Here is a 13,123-nt window from a genome sequence, read left to right as displayed (position 1 = left end):
TTTTGAAAAAAAATTAAAAAATTCAAAGGAAAATATTTTAGAATTTTTTAAGAACCGTTTTTGAGAATTTTAAAATTTTTCGAAAACTGTTTTATATTTCACTTTAGAATTAATTTGTCTAGCTCCTACACATGAATTCTTAACGATCACATGTGCAAATTAACATTTTACATTAGCGATCACTGTTAATCATTAACGAAAAAAATTATACTATCTAACAGATGTTGGAACTTTTTATGTATTTTGAAACATGAAAATATGTGTGAATTAACAGATAGTCAGTCACATATAGTTTTTATATCAAGGATAACATAAAGTCACATACTTCAAGGATAATAGACCATCACTTTGTTTTTGAAGGAGTTCGTTTGAAACCGAACCTGTTAGGTTGTTGTTTGCCAAATTCCTGCACAAGCCGAAGGCAAATATGACATCCTTATTAAATGTGGCATCGGATTTGATGATCCAAAAATATTTGGACCATTAAATGGTCTTATAATAAAATATGTTTTTTAAAATTTTTAATAACTGCTAAATAATTTTTATTTAATTTTAATTATAAATTAATACGATTCTCAATAAACATGATAGATGAATAATAAAAAAATAAAAAATAGATTTTATAATTAAATAATATATAAAGGACTAATTTATAATTAAAATTAAATAAAGACTATTTAGCAGTTATTAAAAAATTTTAAAAATATGTTTTGTTATAGAACCATTTAATGGTCTAAACGTTTTGGGACCATCGAATCCGATGCCATTAAATGTTATAACCAATAAAATCATGTGGACTTACAAGTATTCTAGTGATTGCAGTTGTGCCAGAAAAGAAGGAATAGTCCCCCTTAACTCATTGTTTGATAAATCTCTGAGACGGCAGTTCAAATGCACAGTTACAATCCAAAAAGAGAGGAAAAAAAAACCGAGAATACAAATGTAATCAAATTATTGAGGTGCAATATTTATATATTAATCAAATGAGATGAGATAGGTACTCACAAGGACTTTAACATGGTAAGCTTGGATATATCAACTGCTATATGTCCGGTCAGTCCACTTGAAGACAAATTCCTTTATAAAAAATATTAATTATTATTTCGATCATGAATTTATGCATTGTTTTTATAATTAAAAGGTTAATAGCTTTCTAATTTATGCATTATTATTTAATGAATGATAAGCTTACAAGGATGTGATTCTTAGAAAGCCATCATAAGAGGTACAGTCTACACCTTGCCACTTGTATGCAATGGGTGCACATGGATCTCCTTCCCAGTTTTTACTGTCCACTTTATAAGTCCTCTTCATGTTTGTGACTGCATCCGCTGGTGTATATATATATTCATCACAAGAAATAGTAGATGACTATCAGAATTTGTTGTTTTTAACCATTAGTTAGTAATTAATATTTAAAAGTATGAGATAAATTATGTTAATAAATTACTAAACTAAAAAAATTAAATTGATAATTAAATAATAATAAAAAAATAATAAATTTTGATAACCTCTAGTATTTTTCATTCATCATAATCAAGAGTACACAAGAAGCAGATAATTAAGTCTAGACAAAATTAAATAGCAGAAGAATACCGTCATCTTTTTGGGTTTCTAACTGTGATGAGAAATCTTTCACTAAATAAATCTCAAGAGCATTGATGATTGGTGGAACGGAGGAAGATTCTGCCCGAATAATTGAAATGTGAAAGTTTTTGTGTCCAAACAAAGGGCTTGTAGTATATCTGGTGTATGCAATACCGTATACAAGTTCCCTTCTTACCCAAGGCACGTCATTTAAGGAGATATTGAATGAGCTTGTTTGATTTTCCTCTAGCTTCCGAAACTCAGCGAAGTGTAAGTAGAAATAGTATTGGTGCTGAGTTTCATTGTTATCTGCATAATCATCCTCCCACTGGAAGTCTAATGAGGCAGTAGCATTTTTTGGTGTAGCTGCAGTCTCCATCACAACTGCTGGTACTTTAAAGTCATTCTGAATCAAGTTATCACTGCTAAATCCACTGCTTAATTGTGTCCACTTGTCGTCCCAATAAGGCTCCCATATCCGGTCATATGGATCATCTTCATACCTGTAATTTTTTTGGTCTTATTCAAATAATAATGAGATCGTACATATATTATACACTAAAGACTCAACTTCTGTATATTTGTTTTGTATTTTATAGTTTTTTACTTTGTGAAGATACGGTGAATTCAACCAATGTAACAAATAATAAGTTTCTATTACTACAAAGTGTCGAAATATGAATCAATTATATTTTTTTATGCAAAAAAGGGACTCGCCTGTAGGTTAAGTTGCTGATACCAACATCCAACCTTCGAAAACGTGCCAATGACGTAGTTGGATCTTGAGTGGTATAAGTATTGTTGACATTGTCCAAAATCCTCATTTCTATGACTGAAATGAATGATGTCCCTTTGCCTTTGTTAACCATACAGATATGGATATAATCCGTCGATAGAGTGTGTATAATTTCATAGTTTATGCTGACGGATGAATTTGTGAATTTCACCGTGTCCCAAAAATGAACTCCAAGATAAAGATCAAATTCTGGGAGCTTATTAAGACCGTCATAGTTTCCGTACAGGAAACTAGCCCTGATTAAATATCTAGTAACACTTGTTACATTTATTCTGTAACAGTTTCTTGTTCCATAAGGAAAGCTCCGAAGATAAGTAAAGTATTGTGGATGAGTAGTCTTATCTTGGGGCGACACAGTTTTACTTACACCAGAATCAATGAAATTAGCATCTGAAATGTAATTGATTCCTGTATTCTTCTCAGTGTAGTTAGAATTTTCAGGCAATCCACAGTCTATGCTAATAAATCCTGGTGATAGAAACCATTAATTGAACTTATTACATTAAAGAAATTATGAATCTTAAAATAATGACTCTTGAAATTTTAGTAAGTAACCAAACCTGATTGATCCTGGCCTTGGATCGTTGCTACGAAAGAAAGAGCTCCCAGCAGTAGAAAAAGGGAATTTGTGATAATCTTCGCCATTGCATATCTGATTTGTTCGGGGTGACAAAGATTACGAGTGGTTCAGTGCTGCTATTTAACTAAGTTCAAGATGTTTAATATACAAATTATGTGATATTATAAAGTTGACCTGTAAGGAGAAAAAAAGAAATTTCTTAAGTCAGCTTCTATTTTGTTGACTTTATACATTTTTTTTGTTGACCAAAGTCAACTTCAATTATTCCTTTCTAGGATTTATTTATTTATTTTGTGGGAATAGTTTATTGTTGCTTTAATATATATTGTGATTGATAGTCCCATCATGCCATAAATCATTGAAGCACAATAAAAATAATCAATGACAATATATACCAATTTGGTCGTTTTGTTACAAAGTACACAGCTAAGTCTTCGTCTACTTGCTCAATAAGACTACATGTGAATTGGTAGCTGTGATTGTCATGCGGTGCAGGATTGATTTGATTCTCTTGATGCATTGAATTAGACTTAGTCCATGGAACCATAGGCTTCGATACTTGTATTGCACGTAGGGGGAAAATCATAACTTTTTAGAAATATTTCTTTTGGTCCAAAATAATTTGTCCATTCTTTTTTTTTTTGAAAGAGAGAAGCTCAACACAACAAGTGGAGCGAAATAACAGAAAGAACCAAAGAGCATCATAAAGCAATATAGGCAACTCCTAACAACACTAATGCTTATCCCCTTGTCATCTTCGGCATTGCCATTAACAACAAAAAGGATCCACACCTAACCACTCCTTATAGTTCATGAAAGACATATGAATGATCTCATCAACTCCTTTTCCTTTGTTCTGAAAAATTCTTCGATTCCTTTCTAGCCAGATGTTCCATGTAATCGCACAGAAACCCATCAACCACCTCTTGCGGTCCTCCTTGCTAGCTGATATCTCAGTCCAACTTATGAAATGTTCCTTCAACGTCCCCGGGCAAGACCATAGCCTCCCAACAAATGATAACCAAGCACACCAAACCTGCCAAGAGAAATCACAACCAAGGAACAAGTGGTGACCATATTCAATACTCTTGTTACAAAACACACATACAACATCTTCGTGGTGAATAACTCCCAACCGACTCAGCCTCTCCTTCGTATTGACCCTACCAGTCAATACAAACCAGACAAACAGTTCAACTCTTGGTGGGACTAAACCTTTCCAGATTGTCTTTGTAAAGTTGTAGCTTGTTATATCCTCTGGCATGATGTCCTCCTGTAGTACCTGCAGAAAAGAGTTAGTAGAAAAGACCCCTTGTTTATCAAATTTCCATACAACTCTATCCTCACTGCCATAATCCAATTTGACCAGCCTTAATATATCATGCAGCTGGTTTACTAGATCCAACTCCCATTGGAATAGCTCTCGCCTCCATTGGAAGTTCCATATCCACTCAGCCCCATCCCAGAACCCGCAATCCCCTATAACAGATCCTCTTTGGTTTGAAACTGAGAAAAGTCTCGGAAACTGATCTTTCAGAGCACCACCACGTAACCAGACATCCTCCCAGAATCGAGTCCCTCTTCCATCACCCACCTCCATAGCTAACCCAGTAATCATCTTTTGTCTTACTTGCTGATTCTTGAACTGTATCTGGCAGATATCCTTCCAAGGGCCCCCCTTGGTAGGTAAAACCTGGGAGGACAACAGCACACTTGGGTCCAGGTTATTACAAGCACAAACCACTTTCTTCCATAGCGGACAATCCTCCTTTGAAAAGCGCCACCACCACTTAAAGAGAAGGGCTGTGTTTCGCAGCATGGCATCCCCCACACCCAATCCACCAAGCTTTTTAGGCGCCTGCACCACCTCCCACTTGACCAGAGCCATACCATTCATACCATCCTCCTTACTCCATAGAAATCTTCTCTGTAAGGAAATAAGCTTCTCCGCAACAGCCTTTGGCATCTTATACAGGCTCAAATAATATACAGGGAGGCTATTTAGTACAGATTTAATGAGCACCAACTTACCGGCCTTATTAAGAACTTTGGCTTTCCAAATGCTGAGTTTTTCCTCCACTTTGTCAACAATTGGCTTCCAAGTCTTCACCAACCTTGGATTAGCTCCTAGCGAGATCCCCAAGTATTTTACTGGAAGGGAGGCTTCCTTACACCCCAGGACGTAGCACATACGTTGTACCCACTGAGCATCACAGTTAATAGGAATCAAACTAGATTTATCAAAGTTGATGCTTAACCCCGACATCAGTTCAAAGTAGCGAAGAATTCTCCTGTAGTTCTTAACTGTCTCTTCTTCCGGAGTAGAAATGTAAATTAATATATTTTTCATTAATAAATTTGTTAAATGGATAAATATAGGAGTAGAAATGTAGAATGATTAATGAGTATAACTTTATACTCTCTTAAATATATCTAAAATAAGATATTTTTGGATATTTTTTAATCTTTGTAAGTATATTTGGTACTTATGATTAAAAAATATCATATATATTAGCATCCCCTCTCTCTTTTGAGCCAATAAAATAAAAAGAAAAATTAAAATATTATTTTTGTCTTAAATATTTGAAAAATATTAATGTTATTTCTATATTTTTGTGCTATTTGTATTTTAAATGTTTTAGAAGTGTCGTATCTACTTAACAAAAGTCACCTAAACATTTTCATTATCAAATCAATTGTTTTTCTTACAAAATGACTTTTTCTTCATGATTTAGAGCTTGTTTAGGTGTGACTATAGAGTAAAAAGAAAAAGAAAATAATAGAAAGAAGACGAGTAGACGAAAATTAAAGGTCAAAAAACAAAGCGAAATCAGTTGACTGGGTTCAAGACTTCAAGTCTGAAACCATTCCACATGCTTCTCCGCCTTTAAGACTGCATGTTTTCCACTTTTGGTGATGTGAATTTTTAGTTGTTTATTCTGAAATTAAAGAAGTTATATGTAATTGAAAAATTATAAGGAAACAACGAATTTAGTGTACAATGTAAATAATAGAGTAAAAAAAAATTAAAATAAGATGATAATTAATTAAAAAAGTATAAAGAAATAATGAATTTAATGAACAATGTGAACAATATGTAATTATGTATGCTTTTTGCATTAAAATTAAATTGTAAAAGAAAAAATAATGAAGTAAATTTATCTTTTAATATTGTACAAAAAAATTAGGTGTATATTTAAGAAATGTTACAAATATCCTTACTCTAACTATGCCATAAACTACATCCAACGGAAGTTGACTACGTTACCCCTTAAATTACGTCGAAATCCTACTTTTGTATTCATAAACCATATTATGGGTTTAGCAACCTTCTATCCTAGAAGTCCAAGTCATAGAGTACAGTCATCTTCACAGAAATTTTAAACAATAACAAGTCTTTAAGCAAAGAATACAAATTTACACCGAGTAAAAGAAAAATTGGTAGATATAATCATGTTATCATCTGAACATAAGAAATGTAACACTTCAACTTTTTTTATTACTACCCTACCCTCAAATTTTATCAAAATCCTTAAACTATTCTTACCCCTCTTTTTCCAACCTTAACCCTAATAAAAAATCTCCAATTTTGCCCTAATTTCATTACAACACATACACCCACAAACAGGAGAAAGAAAGAGAGAAAGGAAAGAGAACAGAAATCAAAGAGGGAAACCCTAACCCTTATTTCATCCGCCACTCTCACTCACGGACAACACTCAGACGCAAAAGTGGGGAAGAAGAGAAAGAAAGCGCCGCTGTCACGCACGTTGACGCCAAGCTACTGCCCCATCGCCGTTCCGTCAACACTGCACCCCACCGCGTCTGTCGCTGCCATTTCCAAGCGTCACTGTTGTGCCTTGCTTCTGTCACCGCCGTCCATGGACCTTCGAGTAGCGTCGCTGCCGTTGATCGAGACCGTCGCCGTCCCGGCTGAGGTCATCGTCGTTGCCAAACAAGGCAGAAAAGGAGGGCACGAACGGGAGAGAGAAAGGGGAGCTCTGTTGGAGCTCGTCGCCAAAATGCTGCTGCCTTCCACCACCGCGACATAGAGCCATCCGTCTGTTCTTTCACGGTCATTGCGGTTGCCTCCGTTGCAGGTGGAAGAGGTCACCGGAGAAGGAATTGTCCTGTTCTGCTTCTGCTTTTAATTTTCTATTGGTTGTCGGAGTTTATAGGGCCATGAATGTTGCTGCTGGAGTCGTCGAAATTGTTGCCGCCAAGAGCCACCATTGTTTTACCTTTACCTTGGTAAAACAAATCCTATTCTTGCTTGTACTTGACATATCTTCTTATTCCTGTTCCACTTTTATCTACCTTACTGTGTCGCTCTATTTTCGTGCCATCTTTCTTGATTAATTTGCTTTTGCTGCTGTTTGTTACGGGCTAGAAGTGGTAGCAATGCTGCTGTTGTTGTCGAGATGACATCCGAGATGTAGTCGTTGGTGCTGTTTGAATTGAAGTTGCTGCCACTGGCTCGGTCCAAATTCTGTGTTCTTTCATTCCATTCTATTCCAACTTTCTCAGCTTTTAATTCGGCATTTCGGGTTTGGTTTCTTCGGTCCCTTAGGACCAAGTTGTGAGTAGGCTTTACATTTATAATTGTTTGATTTTGCATCCATAATTATTTTGATATATATCTATTATGATCTTTGAATTATACTCACTATATTTGCCTTGAACGATTTTACATTGATTAGAGTAATTGATTTATTAGAATTAAATAATTTATTTTTATGAAGTTTATACTTATGAAACTATACATGAGACTATATATATTTTTATGAAGTTTTGCATTATTTCACAATATTTGATTTTACTTGAATATTTGTTTTTGAAGCATTAAAGTATTTGTTGGTACTCATTTACTTTAAAAAAATTGTGAAATATATTTGAATTCCTTTATGATTGAAAAAGATTTCTGGTAAGAAAGTATTATTTGATTTGATTTGATTCGATACCTTATATATTTGAAAGATCAAATATTTGACGTATTTGAAATTATATGTTTTTGAATTGGTTTGGGAGGCTCGTATTAGAAAACCGTAGTTAACGGCGGTTATGACGTTAACCTAGATGCATCTGGCTCAGACCTCAGCTAGCAGGGGCGTTGCTAGCCTAACGTGTAGGTCGCACATTGGATCTGTTATTCCGTACGGACACACTAGAGGAAAGGGCTACCCTTAGAGGTGGAGCCGCCCAAGTGTGGACTATTTGATTTGATTTCTGTATGAGAACTCCCTTATTGATTCACTTATTCATATAAATTATTATTTTCTAACTATAATTATTTTCATAATAATGTTTAGATGGTCTCATGTGAATTATAAATGTACTGTCTAGTCACTGAGTTGCAAAACTCACCCGTTTTTTTTTAAAATTTTTTTTTCAGGAACAAGTATTTGATTATGTGAGCTTGTCTATTCAAGAGTAATGACCTGCAATGAGTTCTATTCCTTGTTGAGTTCTTAGGCGTCATCTGCTCCATATGTCACAGGTAGGATCCATCTATATTTATTTATTTTATTTTTGTTCAATTATGTAATTATTCATTCTAGAAAGTATAAATTTATCAAGAATTATTTGTAACATTTTTATTTACCTTATATTCGAATCTGTTAGGCTTGCTAGGAAACTCTTTTTCCTGAGCGCCATTCATGGCTCATTTTGGACTGTGACAAGAAAAATGGGTCTAGAAAAAGGTAGCAATCTAACAACTAATAAGAATAAGAATAACATAATGTAAAATTTGGACTGAATTTAAATTAGACATCAAATTCAAGGTGGAAATTTATAGCCGCGGGACAAATTTTAGAAAGATACATAGAAAATAACTCTATTCAATAACCATCTTCACTAAAGAGGCTACACAGTGAGTATTTCAATGACTTGTACATACTTGCACGAAGCAAAAGAGATGGAAGGTTTAGAGAAGGGGGGTTAAATCTATGACCTTCTTTTACTTTAATAAACTTAACTCTTTAAATCAAATTTGCAATCTGAAATTGTTTGAACTCAGCAGCAAAAAACTTATGAGATAATTTCATTTTGTTTCATGAATATCAGAAAACAGAACAGGGAAGAGAAAAGCTGACACCATCAAGTATCCTGGTTTGGATGTTTTGTGCTATGCAACCTACATCCAGTCTCTATCTGTCATGACCCGAACCAAGCCATGACTGGCGCTCAAGGGACAAGTCCCTCAGCAAGCCAAACGACCAAATTTTCAGAAAAACGGACAGAATCTCCTCTGTTTCTAGAACCTTACCAACATAAATATTAATTCCCTGTATTAATAATAAACCTCCATTTCCAAGACAACAACAACAACATACTCCAAATTATATCCACCACCAAATATATCCAAAGTTGATAACTAGAGTATATAGTTAAAACTATAAGTCTTACATAACCAAATCATAATCACTACCTAAACAGTTCAAGATTCAAAATAACATAACCCACACGAGAATCCTGTCTGTGACATATGGAGCATTGACATAATCTAGATTTGAGCAAAGGTTCCATTACATAATTACTTAGCCCTTGGAAAGAAGAAGGGCTCACCAAAATGACTAAGATCTACTGAGGGGCAGGTGGAATGGAACCTGGAATGACTCCTGTATCTGAAAAACATGGGAATATAATAGGGTGAGTTTTACAACTCAGTGAACAAACATTACATCTATAACCCACACGAGACAATACAGAGTTTACCTTGAAAATTATGTTTCTTTTCAGAGATGAGAAATTTATATTAATTAATTATACAAACATTAGATAAATAGTTAAGCGGATGAACTGAAATGGGAGTTCTCATTCCAGAAGTCAAATCAAATCAAATATTACACACCTAGGGCGGCTCCACCTCTAAGGGTAGCCATTTCCTCTAGTGTGCCCATACGGTATAACAGATCCAACGTGTGGCCTACACGTTAGGCTAGTAATGCCCCTGCTAGCTGAGGTCTGAGTCAGATGCATCTAGGTTAACGTCATAACCGCCGTTAACTACGGTTTTCTAGTCAGAGTCTCCCAAACCAATCCAAACCAAATCACTTATAAAAATCTCTAGTGCTTATAACATACTACTAAATTCCATAGCAAATCAATATATATAGGATTGCATACTAAAATTTAATTAAAATTTACATAAGGTCAAATAAGAAAACATTTATACTTTACAAAATATATAAATATCGTCTCGTGTGTATTTTTATAAAATTGTAAGTTTCACAAATCAATATTTATTTTCAAAAATTCAGAAATCACAATAATAAAATATTTTCAAACTCCAAAATTAATGATTCAACATAGATATTGATAATAATATATTTAAAAACAATTATAGATATAATATCCACTCACAACTTGATTCCAAAGAACCGGAAGCAACTTTGAGCGCGTCAACGAGCTACCAAATGATGTCCAATAATTCTACAACTCTAGAAATATGATAATAATGATATTTGTGAGCTATTAATATTGTCAATTAACATAATCTTACTCACCTTGACAAAAGCCCCAAATTTTCTAACCCCTAATAACTCTAATTCGGATTTATATATACCCATAAATATAGAGATGACAAAAATTGGAGATATGGCTAATTATTGAGTCAAAGAGTTACCTTGAAGCCTCAATAATAACCGAGACTCAAAGTTGAATGCTTCCTTCACTCATTAAGTTGAAATTTTCTGATTTGGAGATTTTGAGAAAATGAGATTTGAATAAATGGAGATATTTCTTTAGAAGAAAAGGAAGCAAGATGATGAAGGTGAATTTGATGATATTGAATGGTTGGTTGCAAGGAGAAGAGATGAAGAAATCTAGTTGGTAAGAGAAGAGAAATGAGGGTTTTACATTTTGATTTTTTTGAAAGAAAATGAAAGGGAAGGAGAACAGAGGGGGAGGGGGAGTGTCGAAGAAGATGAGAAGAGAGAAAGAAAATTTTTAAGTGGGGGCATGTGCCCCCCACGTGTTCTCAACCTCTCTCTCTTTTCTTTCTTTTTTTTTTTTCCCTCACACTCTCGGTTATTACACTATCACAATAGTGGTGGAATTTTCACTATAGTTAAAGTATTATTTACACAAATTCTACAGGATTGACACAATCTTTTCACACTCAAGTTCTAACCTAACTTGACTCTAGCTATGCTAATACTTAACTCTTCACTCTTAGTGCTAATCCAACTAAGAAAGGGATACCTCACAAGTACAAGATACAAGACACAGACTTACATAAAGAAATCTAAAATAACTCTAGGCTTTTCTCTCAAATGTTTCACTCAGTTTCTTTTCACTCATTGGTTTTTACTTGAGCTTTCTCATTATGCCTTTTCACTCAAGAAATTACAGAAAGATAAACATTGAAAAATAAATTACAATCTGTAAAATATGAAGGAGATTGACTCTTCAACAGCTTCTTTGTTATGTGATAAACCAGATTTGCTAGCCTCTGATTCAGTTCTTCATTCTGGCGGAATGCTTTTTTGACTAGGAAGTACTGCCCAAGTAGATGAACTTCTTCAGAGAGCTCTTCTCAGAACATATACACTTCAAGAACACTGATTATCTCTCCTTGACTTCTGAATAGTGAACCAACTTCTTTTGTATCTCCTTGCATGTCACCGAGTCACTCTCCTCTAGGTCAACCCTTGAGCTGTGTGCTTCACCAACCCAGCCGTTCACTTTCTTCCATTAATCCTCAATTTAGGAACTTTTGTTCTGACTTCTTTTGTTGACCGAAAGCCTCAAGACAGCAAACACAAAAAGTCTTTCAAAGGTGAACACAGATCTTGCCCATTGAAAAAACTACTTAGTCCCCATGACATAGTTTTAACCGTAGATGCACAACAGTGAAGAACAGAAATCAACTTTCCTATGTATTCCATTTTCGGACTGGTAGAGAGATGGGAAGAAGAGAAGAAGGCAGAATGCATGCAATTAGAAATGGGTTACCTTTGACCTTACCTTAACTTGATTTAGTTTGATATGGTTGATTAGACCTCAACCCCCTTTTTGCTTAACCTTCTCTTTCTTGCTTCTTTAGTGAATAGCTCAGGGAAGAAGCTCTCTCTCACTTCTGTGATTTCTGACCAAGATAAAAAATGAACGTTGCTTTTGGTAAAAGCAAATGAGAGGGATCAGCTTGGAGTGATGGATACGGGCTTGGATTGGTTTTGATTCATGCAACTCGTTTGACCCATCTGACTTCATTTTTTTGATTTCCTTGAGCTATTGTTGTTTTTGTAGCCTATCAGCCTTGTTTATATTTTCCATTCATTTTGGACTGCTGCTTTGTATATCAATTTTAGCCTGCAACATTTAATCATAAATAATTTAACATTAATTAGATAATTTTCCAAAATTAATATTTGTCATCATTAATTAATTTAGTTAATTTCTTAATTCAATAGAGATTCTCTCTTCGACTTCCATTAAAACAGGCATAGCATATGTATATGGATAAATTCACTTTGATATTCCATTTGTGAGTTCCAGCCATAAATCAAGCCCATGGTTGTTGAACCAGGAAATACAAGTTACTCTTGATGGTTTCAGTGGCTAAGAGAAGGGGGGGTTGAATCTTAGCCCCTTTTTTTGCTTGCTAACACTTGCTGGATTCAGAGGAGACTTTTATGTTTTTAGCTCGTCCCTAGCCACGAGACATTTTCATTTTATCTCGTCACTTGGCACGAGACATTTTTGTTTTTGCTCCTGTGCAGTAGAAAACAGAAATGGAGTAGGAGAGGAAGAAAATTACACCAAGATATATCCTGGTTCGGCTGCTAAGTGCAGTGCAGCCTACATCCAGTCTCCATCACAACAATGATGGAATTTCACTATAATCAAACAGATTACAATTTGTAAAGTGCTAACCCAACTTACAAGGGGATTCCCACAGAATCATGAAACACAACATAGATGAACAAAGGAACTCTAAGACATCTATGGCTTTTTCTTTTAATTTTGCACTCTCTGCCTTTTTCCGCTCTATGGCTTTTTCATTACAAACCTCAAAATAATGAAGTGGAATCCGTTGGAAGCATTTAGGCATTTTATTTGCTTCATGGATTCGAATCAACATTGGGCTTGGTAGCAACAATATTTGATCTTGGCCCATTAATAACATTTGCTTTCCTGATAAAATTTGGAACATG

The 13,123-nt window shown here is 34.6% G+C and overlaps 1 protein-coding gene and 1 long non-coding RNA gene across 2 annotated transcripts in view; both read right to left on the bottom strand.

The window, feature by feature from the left end:
- The window catches only part of LOC107614772 (probable LRR receptor-like serine/threonine-protein kinase At1g05700), a 9,427-nt gene extending 6,378 nt beyond the window's left edge, over positions 1-3,049 (bottom strand). The window contains exons 1-7 of the mRNA XM_021111702.1: positions 2,944-3,049; positions 2,285-2,851; positions 1,597-2,106; positions 1,193-1,331; positions 1,006-1,077; positions 803-874; positions 326-406 (exon numbers count right to left, since the gene is read on the bottom strand). Coding sequence (XP_020967361.1) covers positions 326-406; positions 803-874; positions 1,006-1,077; positions 1,193-1,331; positions 1,597-2,106; positions 2,285-2,851; positions 2,944-3,028 — 1,526 coding nt within the window. The 5' untranslated portion in view covers positions 3,029-3,049. The remainder of the gene's footprint in view (positions 1-325; positions 407-802; positions 875-1,005; positions 1,078-1,192; positions 1,332-1,596; positions 2,107-2,284; positions 2,852-2,943) is intronic.
- On the bottom strand, positions 9,478-10,697 carry LOC107616516. The gene is made up of 3 exons (XR_001614530.2): positions 10,591-10,697; positions 10,329-10,405; positions 9,478-9,589 (listed from the first exon to the last, which is right to left on the bottom strand). It is a non-coding gene; the product is annotated as an uncharacterized LOC107616516 (long non-coding RNA).

The sequence above is a fragment of the Arachis ipaensis genome, chromosome B09, assembly GCF_000816755.2.
Source record: "Arachis ipaensis cultivar K30076 chromosome B09, Araip1.1, whole genome shotgun sequence".
NCBI lineage: Eukaryota > Viridiplantae > Streptophyta > Magnoliopsida > Fabales > Fabaceae > Arachis > Arachis ipaensis.
This window is presented reverse-complemented; position numbering and strand designations above follow the sequence as displayed.